This window comes from Vidua macroura, chromosome 13, assembly GCF_024509145.1.
Source record: "Vidua macroura isolate BioBank_ID:100142 chromosome 13, ASM2450914v1, whole genome shotgun sequence".
In the NCBI taxonomy this organism is placed as follows: Eukaryota; Metazoa; Chordata; class Aves; order Passeriformes; family Viduidae; genus Vidua; species Vidua macroura.
In genome coordinates this window covers 17,650,122-17,668,041 of record NC_071583.1, presented here as the reverse complement: position 1 = coordinate 17,668,041, position 17,920 = coordinate 17,650,122, and the positions used below count along the sequence as shown (strand labels likewise).

At 49.3% G+C, this 17,920-nt stretch overlaps 2 protein-coding genes across 3 annotated transcripts; both read right to left on the bottom strand.

Moving 5' to 3' along the window:
* Positions 1–3,325, bottom strand: LOC128814111 (uncharacterized). Its single transcript, XM_053989691.1, is given in 8 exon segments — positions 1–1,030; positions 1,170–1,283; positions 1,498–1,632; positions 1,634–1,852; positions 1,929–2,053; positions 2,332–2,433; positions 2,519–2,610; positions 2,940–3,325. Coding segments are annotated over 8 exon segments (1,860 nt in total). The 5' UTR covers positions 2,983–3,325.
* A 3,086-nt stretch (positions 3,326–6,411) lies between these two features.
* NOL8 (nucleolar protein 8) lies at positions 6,412–16,560 on the bottom strand. 2 transcript variants are annotated; one of them, XM_053989634.1, is made up of 16 exons: positions 16,330–16,560; positions 16,041–16,103; positions 15,183–15,261; positions 14,745–14,892; positions 13,786–13,854; positions 11,574–13,451; positions 11,175–11,291; positions 10,725–10,844; positions 10,310–10,394; positions 9,818–9,962; positions 9,236–9,319; positions 8,408–8,682; positions 8,071–8,197; positions 7,545–7,615; positions 6,795–6,877; positions 6,412–6,480 (listed from the first exon to the last, which is right to left on the bottom strand). In XM_053989634.1, exons 1-16 carry the CDS (start codon positions 16,466–16,468, stop codon positions 6,427–6,429), a joined length of 3,537 nt encoding a protein of 1,178 aa, XP_053845609.1. In that variant the 5' UTR covers positions 16,469–16,560; the 3' UTR covers positions 6,412–6,426. The 2 variants fall into 2 exon arrangements, 1 of the variants encoding a protein (XP_053845609.1); XR_008439258.1 differs by lacking the exons at positions 8,071–8,197; positions 8,408–8,682; positions 9,236–9,319; ... (8 more) ...; positions 16,041–16,103; positions 16,330–16,560 and having other exon boundaries at positions 6,412–6,576; positions 7,545–7,715.
* Between the last annotated feature and the right edge of the window lie 1,360 nt (positions 16,561–17,920).

Below are 17,920 nucleotides of genomic sequence, written 5' to 3'. Positions count from 1 at the left end.
CTATGTGCTGCTGTTGTAGGTCCCAGTTGAGGCCCAGCGTCGCTGGCAGGAGTGGTTGCTCCTGCGGGACACCCCTGACGGTGCCCCCCTGCACCTGGGCCTCTGAGCCCTTGCTGCTGTCCTCCTGTTCCTGTCCTGGCGACTCCTGGACAGGACAGGTTGATTCAAGGCCCGGCGCTGCAGGCGGGAGCGGCTGCGTCCGGGGGATGTCCCTGACGATGTCTCCCTTGGCCTGGGCCTCTCAGTCCTTGGTCTTGTCCGGCTGCTCCTGTCACGGCGACTCCTGGACTGGGCAGGCGGACTCTGGGCCTGACCTTGCTGGCAGGCGCGGCTGTGTCCGGGGGATGCCTGTGAAGGTGTCTCCCTTGGCCTGGGCCTCTCAGTCCTTGTGGTTGTCCTCCTGCTCCTGTCACAGTGACTCCTCCATCGAAGGGGTCCTTCTGGGGCCCGACCTTGCTGGCGAGAGCGGGTTGGCCTGCAGCCGGGCCCAGCACGTCTGGAATGGACCCTGTCCTCAGGGTCAGAGGAGCTGCTGTACGTTGAGCTTGATGTGCTGGGGTTGCTGGTGTCCGGTGAAGAAGACAGCAGAGACTGCAGGCATACTATGTGTTGGTGGCTGCTGCTGGTCTCCGCAGATGGAGACTGGGGATCCAGCCCCGATGGCACCAGGGTGCCAGGTGCTGAGGAGCCATGAGCAGGCTCCAGTCCTGACTGTCTGGTCAGGCTGGGGCCACTGAGCTCTGACACATCCCTGGAAGCTGTAAGGCCAAGCAGGAATGTCAAAGACCACCCAGGCCCGAGGCAAGCCAGGCCAGAGCAGAACCCCCAGCCCTTCAGGAGCAGACGGGCTCTGCCAAGCCCAGCCTGGGCACTGTCCCCAGCCCAGGGGCACCGGCTGCTTTGCCTCCTACCCGTTCCGAGACCAGCACAGCTGTCACACTCCCAGCTCTGTATGCGGTTTCTCAGGCCAGAGCAGCGCCTGTGGGTGCCCTCAGCAGCGCAGGAGGAGCACAGGAGCAGTTCCCAGGGCCTGGGGAGGCAAACGGGCTCGTGGACAACGTGTCCACAGCACAGGATTGTCCAGACAAATTCTTCTGTTTCTTTCCCCTGTGAGCCCTTGAAGTGACACATGTATCCTGCAGAGCCTCAGGTGCAGCTCCCCAGCTTACCCCTCTTCCTCTGCCTCCTCCCTGCCTCCTGGGTAAAGGCAATCCCTGGCAGTGCACCTGCTGTGCCTCTCTCCTAGATCCGCAAAGGCATCATTGTCCTCCCATGTTGGCAGTCTGACGGAGAAAGGAAAAGCTGATGAGTTTCTGATGTCCTGCCCTCATGGAGGTACAGGTTGTCCCCGCTCTTTCTCCAGCGCTTTTCCAAGTCCTGTGTGACGCTGAAGCCCAGACTCATGGGACAGGGCAGGGCCAGGACTGCTGGGGCAGGGCCTGGCACAGCACAGCACTTGCACCTCCTGTCCTGTGAGCCAGGCAGAAGGACACCAACCTGAAGGGAATTCGGATCCCCATGGTGAACATTTCAACTGTGAATGCCGCCTCATCTCTGCACAGGGGGCACTGGAAGAATAAAGCACCAGCACACATGGCCTGTCCCTGCAGGGCAAACAGAAGCAGGGTGAGCAAGGCCCTGGTGCTGCTGAGCACCTGCTGTGCCCCGGGCTGAGGGGATGGCTCCTACCTGGATGCAGTCCCTGTGGAACCAGGCCCTTTTGCACGCTGGGCACACCAGGGTTCTGAAGGTCTTTCTATCCTCCACAGGCTCCATGCAGATGAGGCAATCGGTGCCCGGCTCTGGAGTCGCCTCCACGTCCTGCTCTGGACGGTGCTCAGGGCAGAAGGAGCTGGAGGAAAATGGATGGGCAAAGTGAGAAATGTTGGATCTTCTCCCAGGGGCGACCAGGAGTGGGGAGGAGGTACCTGTAATCTGGAATATACTGTGTGACACAGCTGCCCTCCTTGGCACAGGGCAGGTGGAACCATCTGTCACAGTCCTCCTTGCAACACATGATGGTTGCCCCGCTCTGGCCACAGACGCAGCAGTGCTGGAAAGAGCCAAGCAGCCCCATCAGCAGCAGCCTCGGGGCCTCCCCAGGCAGCCCCACGGCTCCAGGCAGGGCGTAGGATGTGGCCACTGCTGGGTCTCAGCCCACAGAGACGTCTGGCGGAGGAGGCTCCTGTGCCAGAGCCTCTGTGCAGCTGCTGGGAGCCAGACTTTGTCCCACAGCCGGCCAGAAGGGCAGGCCTTTCATTCCAAGTGTCTGGGCTCAGCTCTGGCAAACCTGGCCTGGCACAAATCTCCCTGCTCTTGTCAGGCTCTCACCTTTAGTGCTGCCCGCCAGACTGCAATTTGGATATCTCTAGGAAGAAATCCCATGAGTCCAACACGATCATTGTCTTGACGAAAAAGCAGAGTGGCAAAGAACTGCAGCAAAGGGGATGAGCAGATGAGGAGAGAGAGGCAGGAACTGCCCATTGCAATGGTGGAGGGAGCACCTGGAGCCACTCACCAGGCAGAACACGTGGGCACAGAGCCCGCAGTCCTCCAGTTTGTCACCGCAGATGTCCGGGTCAGCCTCTGCACGGCGACACAGCATGCAGGCTGCAGGGCACAGAGCCAATGGCAGCGGGCATGAGCACCTCTGCGGGGCTCTTTGCCTGCAGCAGCATCGGCCCCAAGGGCTGCTCTGCCCCTGCCTGCCTGCCTGGCTGATGGGCAGGGCTGGAGGCCTTGGAGAGCAGGGGCCATTGCGGGCACGGGTGGCCCAGGAGCTGCCCCTGGCCCAGCTGGGCCCCACTTGGGGAGGAAGGAGGCTCCCAGCCACGGCCTGGCTGAGCAGCTCCTGCCTCCCCCTGCCTCTGCCCTGGGCCCCACATCGCCTGCCACAAGAGCCCCTGGGCCAGGCCGTGGGAGGGCGGCTTTGCCCTCACCTGGCTCCCTGGCACCAGGGCCCTCCTGCTTGCTGTGAGACATGGCAGCTGTCAGTGGTGAGTCCCTGTCCTGAAATGCCACCGTCTCCTCCAGGTGCTGGTCCTCTCTCTGTGGGAGAGAGAAGAGTGTGGGGAGTTTGCAGCACAGGCCCAGAGCCACGAGGGCACCAGTCCCTGCTCAGCCCTGCGTGAGCCCTGCTCCTGTCCGCCTTCTCCTCCCGTCGTCACGTCGAGGAACACCGCAGTCTGCTCTGGTTGTTCCTCCACTGATTCTGGGCAGGGAGAGGCAGGTGAGCCTGCAGCACAGGCCCAGATCCCGAGGTGTGGGGTCCCTCTGGTCCCTGGGCAGCAGCGTCCGGCCCAGCCTTCTCCTCCCGTTGCCAGGTCGCACTGACACACGGCCTGAGCCCAGCGTTCCCTTTTGGGGCCTTGGTCGCACGGGTCACAATGGCCACTCTGACATCAGCATCGTGCAGCCAAAATCGGGGCAGCCACAGCCTCAGGTCCCTGGCAACCACTCGAGGCGGCCCCCTTGGGAACCCAGGTTCTCAGATGGGTGCAAAGGTTTGGTCAGCAGGGAACCAGGCAGGGACTCCTGCAGCGAGTGCAGGGTCAAATGCCAGGCCCCGAGGCAACCCTCGGGCACTGCTCTGCTGCTGCTCCTGGTGCTGCTCCTGCAACTTTCACACAGACACAGAGCCGCCTGCTCTGTCTCAACCCTGTTCAGCACTGGACAGCAGGACACAGTCAAATGTTGTCTTGGCTATATGATCGAATTATTCAAAGTTTTGCAAAGACTCACATTCAAAGCACACACAAAAGAAACCCGCAAACCCTGCTACAAACATTCAATTGACACAAAAAGCATATTCCTCTTCAGAAACACAGGCTAACACTTTGGGCCAATGCTTTTTCCTATTAGATCTTTGAAAGGATTTCAAACATAACATTGGGAACTTCTTCAAGGAACAAACAGGAAATGCTTCAGACCTCAAAAAGTAGATTTATTGATTTGCTTTCACTTTCCTTTTAGAATCCTTATGCTTTGCCTGGCATTCCAGAAAATCCAACATAATATTAGAGGAAGTTTCTGAATTCAGAGTTTTTCTCGAGGACTTTCTTTACATACGTACAAGGAAGTGTGCCTGTAACATACAGAGATGCAGTGGTTTCCCTGACTGGCCATCACAAGATGACGTTATACACTCCTCTATACTAAAAAACTTCTATTGCCTGGGAATTACAAAGCTTCAAGCACTTCTAGAGGCTTTCCCCTGTGCAACTTCACTAGGTCCCTCTCTGCTCAACTCTCAAGCCTGTCCAGGTCCTCAGTGAAAGGCAGCACAGCCGTGTGGTTCATCAGCCCCTGCTCCCGCTTCTGTCCCATCAGCAAACGTGCTGAGGGAGCGCTCCGTCCCTTCTGCCGGGTCACTGGGGAATAAGGCAAACTAGACTGGCCCCAGCACGGCCCCCTGAGCTCGCAGCTATCTGAGTTTGGAGCTCCACTGTCCACTTCTCTACGCCGCTGTCCCTGAGCTGCCCCACGACCGTGATATGGGAGGCCGGGACAAAGCCTCGCTGAAGTCCCGGCTGACAACAGCCACTGCTCTCCCCTCACAAACCCAGCCAGCCAGTGCAGCAGAGGTGGCTGTGAGATTGGCCAAGCATGGTTTTCTGTCGCTGCAGAGATGGAATACACAAAGCATACACATACACCTGTACAGTGACAACAATGGCTTCTTCTTCTTCACAAATTGTTCTCAAGATTTATACCCCTAAAAAAGTCTGATCCTAAGGCACTAGTTACATCCAAACAGCTCATTCTATGCAATGGACAAAGCAATAGCTTATTGTATTTTATTGCTACAAAGCATTTAACGTCAATAATTCACTGGCAAGAGTTTACCACAAATTATTAAGGCACATACGCTGCTGACTAAGGCACGTATCCTCTAACTACCAGTAACTCTGATGTGTTTTTCAGTTTCCATGCTAACGGCCTTGCTTTCTTCCTTGCCATGGATAAACTCGTATTTTATTCATTTCTTCTTCTGCAAACTCAGTCGTTTGCCCTGCAGGACAGCAGCTAAGCCCAGCCACGGTTTTCCCTTCCTGTTATTCCACACTCTTAGAGATGACATCCAGGAGGAGATATTCTGTCACTTTCTGGGGATGGAGCTGAGGCTGATGGGCCTGCAGTTTCCTGGCTTCTTCTTAGTGCCCTTTTGGAAGACTGGCAAGATGCTGGCTTTCCTCCACTGTCCACGCCTCTCTCTGAGGGTATCACCATCCCTGACCTGCTGGCAGAGGGCCCTGTGCCAGAGGCAGGAGCAGAGATTTCCCTTGGCCCCAAAAGGGAACGCTGGGCTCAGGCCGTGTGTCAGTGCGACCTGACAACGGGAGGAGAAGGCTGGGCCGGACGCTGCTGCCCAGGGACCAGAGGGACCCCACACCTCGGGATCTGGGCCTGTGCTGCAAACTCCCCACACTCTTCTTTCTGCCACAGAGAGAGGACCAGCACCTGGAGGAGGCCATGGGTGCTCCGGCTCAGGGACTCACCGCTGACAGCTGCCATGTCTCACAGCAAGCAGGAGGGCCCTGGTGCCAGGGAGCCAGGTGAGGGCAAAGCCGCCCTCCCACGGCCTGGCCCAGGGGCTCTTGTGGCAGGCGATGTGGGGCCCAGGGCAGAGGCAGGGGGAGGCAGGAGCTGCTCAGCCATGCCGTGGCTGGGAGCCTCCTTCCTCCCCAAGTGGGGCCCAGCTGGGCCAGGGGCAGCTCCTGGGCCACCCGTGCCCGCAATGGCCCCTGCTCTCCAAGGCCTCCAGCCCTGCCCATCAGCCAGGCAGGCAGGCAGGGACAGAGCAGCCCTTGGGGCCGATGCTGCTGCAGGCAAAGAGCCCCGCAGAGGTGCCCATGCCCGCTGCCATTGGCTCTGTGCCCTGCAGCCTGCAGGCTGTGTCGCCGTGCAGAGGCTGACCCCTGTGCTTCCCCAGGCCCTGGCAACAGCTCCTGTGCTGCCCAGGGCACCCACGGGCGCTGCTGGGGCCTCACACCAACCAGAACCAGCTGGGGTGTGACAGCTCTGCTGCTCTGGGCACGGCTCCCGGGCAAAGCCCTCGCGTGTCCCTGGGCTGGGGGCAGTGCCCAGGTCGGGCTTGGCAGAGCCCGTCCGCTCCTGGAGGGCTGGGGGCACTGCTCTGCTCCGGCCCGGCCGGGTCTGGGGGGCCTTTGGCATTCCTGCTTGCCCTTCCAGCCGCCAGGGATGAGCCGGAGCTCAATGGCCCCAGCCTGCCCGGACAGGCAGGACTGGAGCCTTCCCGTGGCTCCCCAGCACCCAAGACCATCAGCCCCAGCTCGGAAACACTGCCTAAACATGGACTGTCAGTATTTCTTCCTGTTAGATCGTTGAAAGGATTGTGAAATCAACATTCCTTTGCAACTTCTTCAAGGAATAAAAACACAAAGCTTGTAATCTGTGAAAGAAAATTTATTGTTTTGCTCTCACTTTTCTTTTGGCATCCTTGTGCTTCTTCCTGCATTCCTGAAAAGAGTGAATATCCAACATGGTATTAGGATAAGTCTCTAAATTCACTCTTTCTCTTAAATACATTCTTGACATATAGTTAAGTAGCTGCTCCTGTAACAGACAAAGATCTAGTGATTTCCCTGACTGGACAACACAACATGATGTTATACACACCGGTACACTAAAACACTTTTGTTCCCGGGGAGTTACAAAGTTGCAGGCTCTTCTCCAGGCCCTGAATTAATTCTGCACGCCCATTCATACCTCCATTTCCTCCCCGTGCTCAGCTTTCACCTAGAGTTCCCAGGGAACAGATCTTACATACTCACCTCAAGCAATAATCTACGTCTGTCTTCCCAACTCTCTTTCTCTTCACTGAGCTCTGCTGATCTACAAAATAACTTTGGGCCCTCTGCACAAAACAAAGAACCAATTAATAGGCTTAAACACTTTGGATTGTGCTGCTGCTTCTAACAATGATGGACAACACAGCAATAATGTTCTTCAGAAGTCAATTCTTCCCATCCTTCCTGTTCTCTTGCCCCCCACCAGACGTTGGCTCCAACAGAAATCTTCCCTACTGCAGCCTGGTGTATGAAGAACCATGAAAGGCAGCAGCAGTTTTCCTCAACGTGCTGCAATCTAAATTGCACTGAAATAGCAGCTGTTTCATTAGGAGCTCAGCACCAGGATCGCACTTCTTCCCCCAGAACTGAGGCCTGCTAAGGACTGAGCTCTCCATTTTAACACGCCCTGTACATAGGGTGGTAGGTTGGAGTTCACTAAGCTATGCCTGCAAGGATCCAAAATGTCTACGTAACTTGTCAAGTGACTATTTTTTTTATAAGCTCTAAAAGTCCAGATTCCTATTAGGCAATTGTCTGAAAGAAAAGAAAGCCAGAAAGCTGCTCTGCTTTTATTTTACTGGTACATTCTCACTGGGTATTACCACAACTTTGACCATAAGTAAGGATGCCAAATTCTGACTAGAAAACATTCATAAGCAGGCAGCATTTTTTCCTCCTCACGGAATTCCAGTGAGGGACAATACAAAAGCGATTGAAGAAATTCTGTCGTACCTCTTAGGCGTTCATCATCTTTGGAGAAGAAGAAAACTCTAGCACTCTCTGAGCGTGGTAAAGAAAGAAACCTAGACAAGTACAAAGGGATTTTAGCATCCTAAATTGTACTATCAAATCCCACAAAGACAAGTTAAAACTGTAGTGCTTCAGAGAAAGCATTGGTATACATTGAAAATCTTTATTCCCCAGTAACCAAATAGAGCCTTCTATTAAAAAAATAAACCACTTCTTAAAAGAAAACTGACTGTGTCTTTGGCTTTTGGCCAAACTCAGTTTGGAGTTGGTCAAACCAAAATGACCCAGTTAATTTCTTGTGCTCAACGTCTCTCTCTTCATATTCAACTTCACATCACGTGGGCTGCTGGGCATTTTGACTCTGGGCAGCACAAATGGTTTTCCAAGATGACTTTCATTGCTCAGAGGTGTGCAATGTCAGTTTCCCATTTCCTGAGCGCTGCTATTAATATTCCCACACCATCCAACTACTACAGCCAAGTAGACAACAAATAGAAACGGAACTTGCATTTCTCGGTCCTTTTCAATTTCTGACATCTCAGGCTCATCATCACCCTCAGAACTGCTGTCTTGGAAACGTGGATCCTCTTGCCATGTGACTTTTACCGGCTTTATTGTTCCAAGTATGTACGGCTCTGCAATAACAGCACCAAAAAAGAAACAAAGCCAAAACCAGATTATATCTTTACTTGTCAGGAAAAATTCCTAATTCGAGTGAAATACTTACACAGGAGAAGACTGATTTAGGAAGGACAGAATCTTCTCCTGCCAGATTTTCTGAGCTACATCTCTGCTCCAGAATTTTCCACTTTGTTCTAGATATCTCTTACACATTCTGCTGTTACCTTCTTTGATGCCCAACTCCTCTGTGTCTCCAAAGAAGGAAAACTTGAAAGCACTCGGCTCCTGAGCTGTGTTGTTCTCAGGCAAAGGTCCCAAATGGTCATCTGGGGCAGAGTCCTGCACGTCCTCTTTGTCCCAGGGTATTTCCACAGTCTTTTCTGGTTTGTTCTTTAAAGATCCAAACAAGTCTTTCAAATCAGCAGCAATATCATAATAGATTTCTTCAGACACTTGAGGCAGTGTCTCATTCTCTTCTTTCTTCTTCCTTTTGGCTTTACTGAAATGAGATTGTTCAAGGATAGCAACACAGCACACGTCCTTTTCAAAGACAGCTTCCCTGAGAGCCACCTGGCTCTGAATGTCTCCCTAACCGTATCCAAGCCCATCAAGGAGTGGTTCCTTTTCAAGGGTAAGCAGTGGGGAAACATCTGAGGTTGGAGTCTAAGGGCAAGAACAAGAGTCCTTTTTCATTTGCTACATCCTTAAATGACTTTTCACTTAATGTATGGTAACAAAAATCTGATCAATCTGTAGCACAGATTTCTTAAGCTTTTCCCACAGACCTGTAAATCTCCAAGTCCCTGAATTGACCTTTCTCACCTTCAGTGAGGACAGAAAAGGGCATCCAGAAAACAGATGGATTAGAAAGGAAAGATGACACTACATGTTGGTTTTAGTGGTCACAATTCCTTTTATATCTTGATTTTAGCAACTGGAGAGAGAACTAAATTAAAATCATATCAATCTGCATAGTTTCAAACTCAGTCTGTTGCTATAACCATCTTTCTAAGGGAAGTAACACAATTGTAGTTAGCAAGCTGTAATACTACCTCTCCTTTTCTGTAGCACTTTGTTTCCTTTCAAAAACTGCATGGTCCTCTCTTGTTGGATCATAACGGAGGGCATTAATATCTCTATAAAAATAGAAAGGAAAAGAAACACCAGTGTACAATCTAAACACCAAAATGAAAGCTACCTCAAAATTTTACATTCTGACCAAGATTCACATTCGTTCCTTTACCAAAAATGGTCTAAATTGTTCCAAAATGTAACTGGCAATTAGAAAGCACCCTCTAGTCAGAGTCTGGGTCAGGAAGCATATAAGCAGAAGTGGATTTAATCAAATTGTGATGTTTCAGATAAAACATAGCCCTCACTTGTGTGTTATGCAGTGAGTTTATACCTGCACTTGATAATCTCTTGAGGATGTACATAAATACAGCTATTTATATAGCTGTGGATATATTTCTTCTAGTACCAAATACTGCATAAATTCAAGTAGTCTAAAGGAGCAAAAAACCCAACACAACACACAAGAACCCTTTATACCCATCTTCCAAAATTCAAAGGTTTCAGGGTCTTTCAGCTTCCTTCCTAAACCTCCTTCTTTACTGAGAGCAGATGATTCATACTTGAATTTCTTCACACTTGTAGCTGTTTTATTTGGCTTGGGCTGCTCCATGTTGATATTCAGGAGGCTTCCCAGTATTTGCAGATTTTTCTTTTTCTCCGCAGCAAGCTCCTCTTCTTCATCTGTCTTCAGGCTGTTTGTCTGTGCTAAGAGAAAAATAAACACATTCTATTTCCTCTGCTAAGCCTGCAATGTGGGATGCATAACATTTACTATAGTACTAGAAGAGTTCGCATCTATGAGCACATCACTTTATCTTGAAGCTACTTGAAGGTTTTCTGCCATCCACTGTAGAAAACCTTTCATTGGAAATGTCACAGGCACCTATTTCATGGCAAAGTCAGAGCATTTATTTAATCTGTTCACTGATTGCACCACACAGCTGTGCAACTCCTGCCACTGACAGATTCTCTACACAAGATCCCAGTAAAGCAAGAAAGGCTGTTGGAAGGCTCTATGGCTACCAGTAAACAGGAAGCATGATCAGCTTTACCTTCTTCCTCACTGTCACTCTCAAGGAATCGAGCATCCATGCGGAACCTTTCATCGGTGCCAAAGCGAGACTGCAGCTGCAGGAGCTGAACAAATGAAACAGATGCTATTAAGCACTGGAGAAGAATATCGTAATTCAGTAACTTTTTTTTTTTTTTTACTATAACAATGGCAACATACTCTTTATGTTTAGCTTTTGATGCCTTTTCCAGTAATTTCTTTGTATATGAAGATGACAATGTCAGAGAAACTCCTCCCACTCCCCACCACACATTATGTCCTTCCTTGAAGGGAATTCTGTTTTAAGTTCATAAAAATCATATTCAGCAAGAATGAAAAGTCACAGGTTATGTTCTTCTGAAGCGCTGCTATGGAAACCTAGAGGAAAACTAAATTACAGTAATGGCTTCACTCACTTTTTCACCAGCTTTGCCTTCAAACTGGGGTTTAATTTTGAATCGCTCATCATCCATATCCTCTTGCTCATCCTCACTGCTCTCAAACAGTCTGCTCGAAGGTTTGGGAGCTGACTTATCCTTTGTTACACAAACAGAAAAGAAGAGAAAAGCAGCTGTTCACATAAGTTTGAGAATGTAAATCAGTACCAACTTTGTTCATGTGCTCTCCAGTTTAGATGACAAAGCGGATTTCTTGCACAACCAGCTCCCCTCCTGATCCATGTGCTTCAAATCTTACCTTGTCCACACACCTTGTACAATTCTGCTTTACAGTTATGACTGTTCAGTTTTACCATAGGAAAAATACCCATGCAAAGCAAAACACAGGTATTACAGTATGAGATAGTTTGGTATAAAAATTCAACTTTCTGATTACATCGTACTGATTTTTTCCCCAGTAACACTTACTTCTCCATGCCCATTTCCCAAACTTGCATCCTTTTTCAACATCTCATCCACTTCAGCTTCATCTTCCACATCGGAATCGAATATGATGTGTTTGTGCTGTCCTGCTGGCTGCCTGTCCTAGAAAGAGTCAACTGTCAAGTCAAACACATCAAATACTTGCTGCATTCAGACATGACAATCTGAAAGATGATTTCATGACACAAAAAGTAGGAACCCGCTATTCCTCTTGCAACTCTACAGGTATTCCAGGCAGGAGGTATGCAGCATTTTGTATACTCTCAGAAGAAAACTGGCAATGTCATTAGAAATTCCAGATTATGATTTAGAACATCTTACTCTACATGTATTAATTACCCTCTTCCTTCTACTGTGTACTATTCAGGTAGAAGTTGTAATTACCAGATTTGAAAGAGCTCCTTGAATTAGTTTCTTCTGTAATTCCCTCTCTCTGTGTCTCTCTTCCAGAGCTGCCAGCCTCCTCTGGTTGTCCTGGAGCTGTTTCTCTATTGTACTGGGCTTCTTTGAGGCAGCAGCACTAAGACAAAGCTTCTTATCTTCCAGAAGGCTTGTGTTCTCATTTCCACGTTTATTACCTTCACATTCTGTATTTTCTTTGCTTGTATTCCTCTTTAATGTTTTGGAAAGCGGTTTTGGGCTCTTCAGCTGCTGTTTAATGTGCTCCCGGGCCCCTGCAGCATCACTGTCCATGTCACTGCTCCCATCACCATGATCAGTACTGGCAGCAGCAGCTCTGTGCTCTGAATTTTGGTCTTGTAGAGAACTCACACCTTTGTTCTTGCCTTGCAAATGAGGCCTGGAACCAGGCTGAAGTCTCTGACCTGCTGAGGTGGCAGCAGCTGGCAGTTCCTCATGCTGTTCACAAGGCACTTTGTGTGTCTTTTTGCTGCTGACTTCAAGTGAATACAAGGGACGGTTCTTTGGCTGATTTTTAGATGATTCCTCCCCAAAATAAGATGTACAAGCTTCAACTCCCAAATTTTCTACAGACTTCTTCTTTAAGCCAGTGCTGTCCTTACTTAACTCTTTTACACAGAGGGACCTCATTCCTCTGAAGGGCTGATACTTCAAATGTGAATTATTCTGTCCCTTGGAGCTCTCCTCAACAGCATCCTCCTCCCCTACTAAAATATCAGCCAGTATATCTTCAGGACAGATGTTTTTTTTTTTAACTGCAGGGTGAAATTTAGAAAGTTTTGGTTTATTTACAGTATTACCCTTGGGATTATCTTCAATGCTGGACTGACAAGGACTCTGTTCACTGCCTGACGCCTCTACAGGTGTCCCAGTGTTTTCTGTAGCCAATGCTTTTAAGTCATCCAAGGTTAGTTCTAAGTGGTAACAGTTTTGCATCATAGACTCATAATCAGAGCTGATTTCAGACTCCCCTTTCTCAGCCTCTGAAGAAGAGCTGTCACTATCACATGTCTCTGTTGTACTGCTGGCTGCCGTACTCTGCAAGGCAGCAATTCTGGATTTTTTAATTTTCCCTTTTCTTTCAATGTGTTCTTCTTTTAAACTGCAAGGTTTCAGTGAGGAGCTTTTTACCAAACCACTTTTTTTTTTAGCTAGTATTTCTTTATTTTTCACCCTCCCCTGTTTAGAGTCTTCTGGAGTTTTACTTTCAGCAATAATTTCATCAGTATCTGCTGAATCATAACCATTATCACATTCCGTAGTCTCTTCCTCTTTGTTACTTCCTTTGATAGTTTTCGTCATGGTATCCGAATTGCTTAAGGACCAGTGGCTACTGTATTTTAATTCAAAATTATCTCCAACAATTTCCAAGTGCTCACTTTCAGTCTCAACATTTTCAGCTTTTTGTCTTTCTGCCTCTTTCTTTACCATTGCTCTGATCTCCTCTTCAGAATCAAGGTCGCTATCAGAAACACTGGTATTATTTTTGGCTGTAACTCCATTAGCGTTTTTAGATATTTTCCTATCCAGTCTCCTTGCTGGAGGCAATTCCAACTCCTCACCAGGTTTAGGTTTTGATCTTTGGCCCAGCTGGGGTGAGTCTGTGTGTTTTGGAGGACAGAGGACAGACACAGCTGCTCCATTCAGGGCCTCTCTGCCCAGCTGCCTCCTTTTCTCCGGTGGTTTCCTCATCCCAGGGAATTCCCCTCGCCGTTTCCTGGTCACGCTGTCATCTCCCCCTTCCAGGCTCCAGGTGAGCTGGGATACAGGAGCTGCATGTGCCAGCTCTGGCTCCAGCTTCCTCAGGTTGTGGCAATACTTTGAGGGGTCATACTTGACCACGTTAGTCTGAGTTAAGGATTTGAAAGACCCCAATTCTTTCGGCAGACTCAGGGCTTTATGAACAGGAATTCTGAATTCTGCAGAATTTATGAATTCTGCAGGAAAGGACAGCAAAGAATCCTTTTTCATGCCATGACCATAAGCCTTTAAGCAACTGAGTGCAGTGTAAAACAACTACTCAAGTCACACAAACTTACTGCAGGATTTACTTGGGGGATTCAGTAAATTAAGCCTGACAGAGGAATAAAAATTAGGACTGTCAAGCAACTGTTCTTCCATATGACAAAAGAAGGAAGGGAATTGTGTTTAAGGCCAAACAATCAGAAAAGGATATTTTATTTTTTTGTTGATTCCTGAGGTGCAGGATAGGCAAGACTCTGCCAAATTTTCCAACAACCCATTTCTGAAAGAAAAGAAAAATTATGTTCAAAAAAAACCCCAGAGAGTAGAAGTAACTCTGGAATAAAACAAATGTTTATTCTTAAATAACAAAAACATTAATAAAGAACCACATGTGATTAATTCTTTTTTCTTTATTCTCTCTAGTGAGCCCTACCATGCAACTTGGCTAGCGTCCTTCTCAAAAATAAACCAAAGCCAACAAAAAAAAAAAATTTTCTGCAACCTGCAAATAAAGAGTGATACTAAAGAAGTAAATTTCTTTGCAGGTGCTGTTGTAAAGAACCCTTTACAACCCTGTTTTTAGCACAGGGTTTCTGGTTTATGAATTAACAGTGGTACCTACAAAGACAGAATCACTATTATTTTGCTCTTTTTCCCCTTCCCACAAAAAAAAATTAAAAATACCTCCAAAACCATTCTGTGCTTAACAAACAGTTTTGAAAACTTTGTAGTAAATATAAATTTAGTTACCTAAATTTGCATGTCAGGTAACTTCATTCTTACTTTTGTAAGCACGGGCAGGCCCTGATCCTGTGCTGAAGCCCAACCCAGCCACCCAAAGTTATGTGGTGCATAGAAATAATTCCCTTTACAAGCTTTTAAGAGTGACACAACCAATATTCCCAGTATAAATGAGGAATAAGGCATTTCCTCATTTCACATAGCAAGAGTGGACAGTATGAGCATGATTATTTCCAGTCACTGCAAAGAATGACAGGAGCCCTCTCCATGTCTGCACACGAGGCATTTCCTGAGAGTACTTTTCACAGCTTGGACTGTCACTCTTAATAATGAAGCTTCTTTACATAAAGCATAAATTTGGCATGAATTTAGATGCAAGGGGCTTGCTTTTTGTTGTTTTATTTCTGTTATATATCTACCCCACCATACCTTATGATCTGGCACCTCTGTACCTGGTACTGCTCTCATGTGGAAGTCCACAACTCCCTTCTTCTTCAGTGATTCCAACAGACACATTTGGTCATTTCTCTGTGGTTTTTCCTTCTGCAGCTTTGCTTCCTCCCTCTCCGTGGCCAGCCTGTACCAGAAGGTACATCACACATGGAAAAAGGTGCAGAATTGGAGCTGGCAGTGATCCCCTCCCACAGAACAACCATTCACTACTCAGGGAATTAACACCCATCACCTCTGAGGGAATAATGATGCAAAACATGTTACAGCATCAAAGACAAATCAACAGCCCAGAGAGTCTATCAAAACTGAAACTATAAGAGTGTACAAGATGAAAGTACAGCCATAACATTACCAGGTAAGCAGAAAAAAGGGCAGTTTTAGCAACAACATACATTTGAAAAGATTGGTTTCTACCTGTGCAAAAAGCTTGCTTTGGCCAACTCAATTTGCAGTGTCCCCCCTTTCCATTTTGTTTTATTTAAAACTGACATGCCTGCAAAACAAAGATGGGAAATGAGTATTTTCTACATCAAAAGAAAAGCGCATCACAGACTCCACAAGGCCTCCTCCTCTGACAGCCTGAGGTTCCCTCAGCATGACCTTACACCTGACTGCTCACATGGGTTAGGGCTGCATCTGAAAGGGCAAACATCCAAATCTTAAACCAGCAGGTTTACATCCAAAACTGCAGCTCTCCCTTCAGAAGTGCCTAATGGCAGCATTCCCCAGATCCAGGGGCACCTTGCAAAAGAAGCTTTACATCAGCTCTTCTTCTGGGTTTCCTTCCACAGAAATCAATTTGTGTTTTACAGATCTGTGAAAGCACTTGAAGCATAAAAGGCTCAGAACAAACAAACAGGGTGCCCAGAGCAGCTGTGGCTGCCCCATGCTGGAAATGTCCCAGGCCAGGTTGGACAGGGCTTGGAGCAGCCTGGGACAATGGAAAGTGTCCCTGCCATGGCAGAGGGGTGCAATGAGATGATCATTAAGGTCCCTTCCAAGCCAGATCATTCTCTGAGTCTCTGAAACTCACAAATCACCTACTTCAGTCACAAGGAATCTTTTCAATCTGCTCACAGCAATTTCTGAAAACTTCAGCAAAGCTGCTTCCACAAAACTGCAGCTTAAAGAAAATAAAATCAACCTGACAAGAAAATGAAAGAGGCTCTGCCATGACCACAGCTGGATGTGACAACATGAGATGAGCTATCAGCAATGTAACTTTGGCTCAAAAACATAACTAAGGAAAAAAAACAAAAACAAAGTACTTACACTTTCTCAGATCTGCATCAGAAATGTTGACACTGATGTAAGCAAAAGTTTTTGTAGGATTGCCTGATCAATGACAAACATTAAGTTAGTGTCTATGTAGTTTCATAATTTCCTTTAAAACTGAAGCAAAAGTTTTTGTAGGATTCCCTGATCAATGACAAACATTAAGTTAGTTTCTATGTAGTTTCGTCATTTCCTTTAAAACTGAATTGTCTCTAAAGCAAAAATTCCATTTCACGCTCCAAACAGAAAAGCAAATAATTTTTAAAAGATGAAAGAAAACTGTTACCCTGATCATCTTTCCTGGTAATAATCTCTGCCTCCAAAACACGCCCAAACTTGCCAAATTTTTCTTCCAGCTCAGCCTTGGAAATCGTATGGCCAAGCCCTCCAACATACAGACGTTTGGAAACCTGTTCCTTCTCCATGCTGCCAAGTCCAGGTGTCACACCAGAACACTGTTCCTCTGCAGAGACAAAACAGTTCAGCGACGTTCACGGAAATTAGTGTGATTAGAATAATGAATTAGGGACAAATGAGCGCATTTAAAAAGCCATGAAGAACCTTATGAGCAGAGCACTCCTTTGACTTGCAGTAGGTGACACGCTCTGTTCCAGAGCTGCTGCAGGAAACCCCGCGCTGCTGCAGGAAACCAGAGCTCAGGTGTTGGGGTTTGTTTTTTTAACGCTGAACGATAGAACTGAACCATGTAACTGTATGCACGGGAATAAGCGCAAAGGGCTCTTTACACTATAACCCAAGGGTTCCCTATGGCGGGGACGCGAGCCTCCCACAGCACAGCCCAGCACAGCCCAGCCCAGCCCAGCACAGCACAGCCCAGCCCAGCACAGCACAGCACAACCCAGCACAGCACAGCACAACCCAGCACAGCCCAGCCCATTACAGCACAGCCCAGCCCAGCACAGCACAGCACAACCCAGCCCAGCCCAGCCCAGCACAGCACAACCCAGCACAACCCAGCACAGCACAGCCCAGCACAGCCCAGCCCAGCCCAGCACAGCCCAACCCAGCCCAGCACAGCCCAGCCCAGCCCAGCACAACCCAGCACAGCACAGCACAGCACAACCCAGCACAGCCCAGCCCAGCCCAGCACAGCACAGCCCAGCCCAGCCCAGCCCAGCACAGCCCAGCCCAGCCCAGCACAGCACAACCCAGCCCAGCCCAGCCCAGCCCAGCCCAGCCCAACCCAGCACAGCCCAGCCCAGCCCAGCCCAGCACAGCCCAGCCCAGCACAACCCAGCACAACCCAGCACAGCACAGCACAACCCAGCACAGCCCAGCCCAGCACAGCCCAGCCCAGCCCAGCCCAGCACAGCCCAGCCCAGCACAGCACAGCACAGCCCAGCACAGCCCAGCCCAGCCCAGCACAACCCAGCCCAGCACAACCCAGCACAGCCCAGCACAGCACAGCACAGCCCAGCCCAGCACAACCCAGCACAGCCCAGCCCAGCCCAGCCCAGCCCAGCACAACCCAGCACAACCCAGCACAGCACAGCACAACCCAGCACAGCCCAGCCCAGCACAGCCCAGCCCAGCTCAGCCCAGCACAGCCCAGCCCAGCACAGCACAGCACAGCCCAGCACAGCCCAGCCCAGCCCAGCACAGCCCAGCCCAGCCCAGCACAACCCAGCCCAGCACAACCCAGCACAGCCCAGCACAGCACAGCACAGCCCAGCCCAGCACAACCCAGCACAGCCCAGCCCAGCCCAGCCCAGCCCAGCACAGCCCAGCACAGCACAGCCCAGCCCAGCCCAGCCCAGCACAGCACAACCCTCCCCTCCCCTCCCGGGAGGCGCCCCCGGCCCAGCCTCACCGCCGCCATGTGCGAGCCGCGCAGCGCCACCACCTTTCCTCCCCCC

Bases quoted from the DNA above. Each gene is read 5' to 3' on its own strand.
- NOL8 (XM_053989634.1), bottom strand. From the start codon at position 16,468: ATGGAGAAGGAACAGGTTTCCAAACGTCTGTATGTTGGAGGGCTTGGC. The intron at 11,292-11,573 runs GTAATTACAACT...GACTCTTTCTAG, and splicing joins AAGGAGCTCTTTCAAATCTG to GACAGGCAGCCAGCAGGACA. The intron at 10,395-10,724 runs GTGAGTGAAGCC...TCATTTGTTCAG, and splicing joins AAGGCAAAGCTGGTGAAAAA to CTCCTGCAGCTGCAGTCTCG.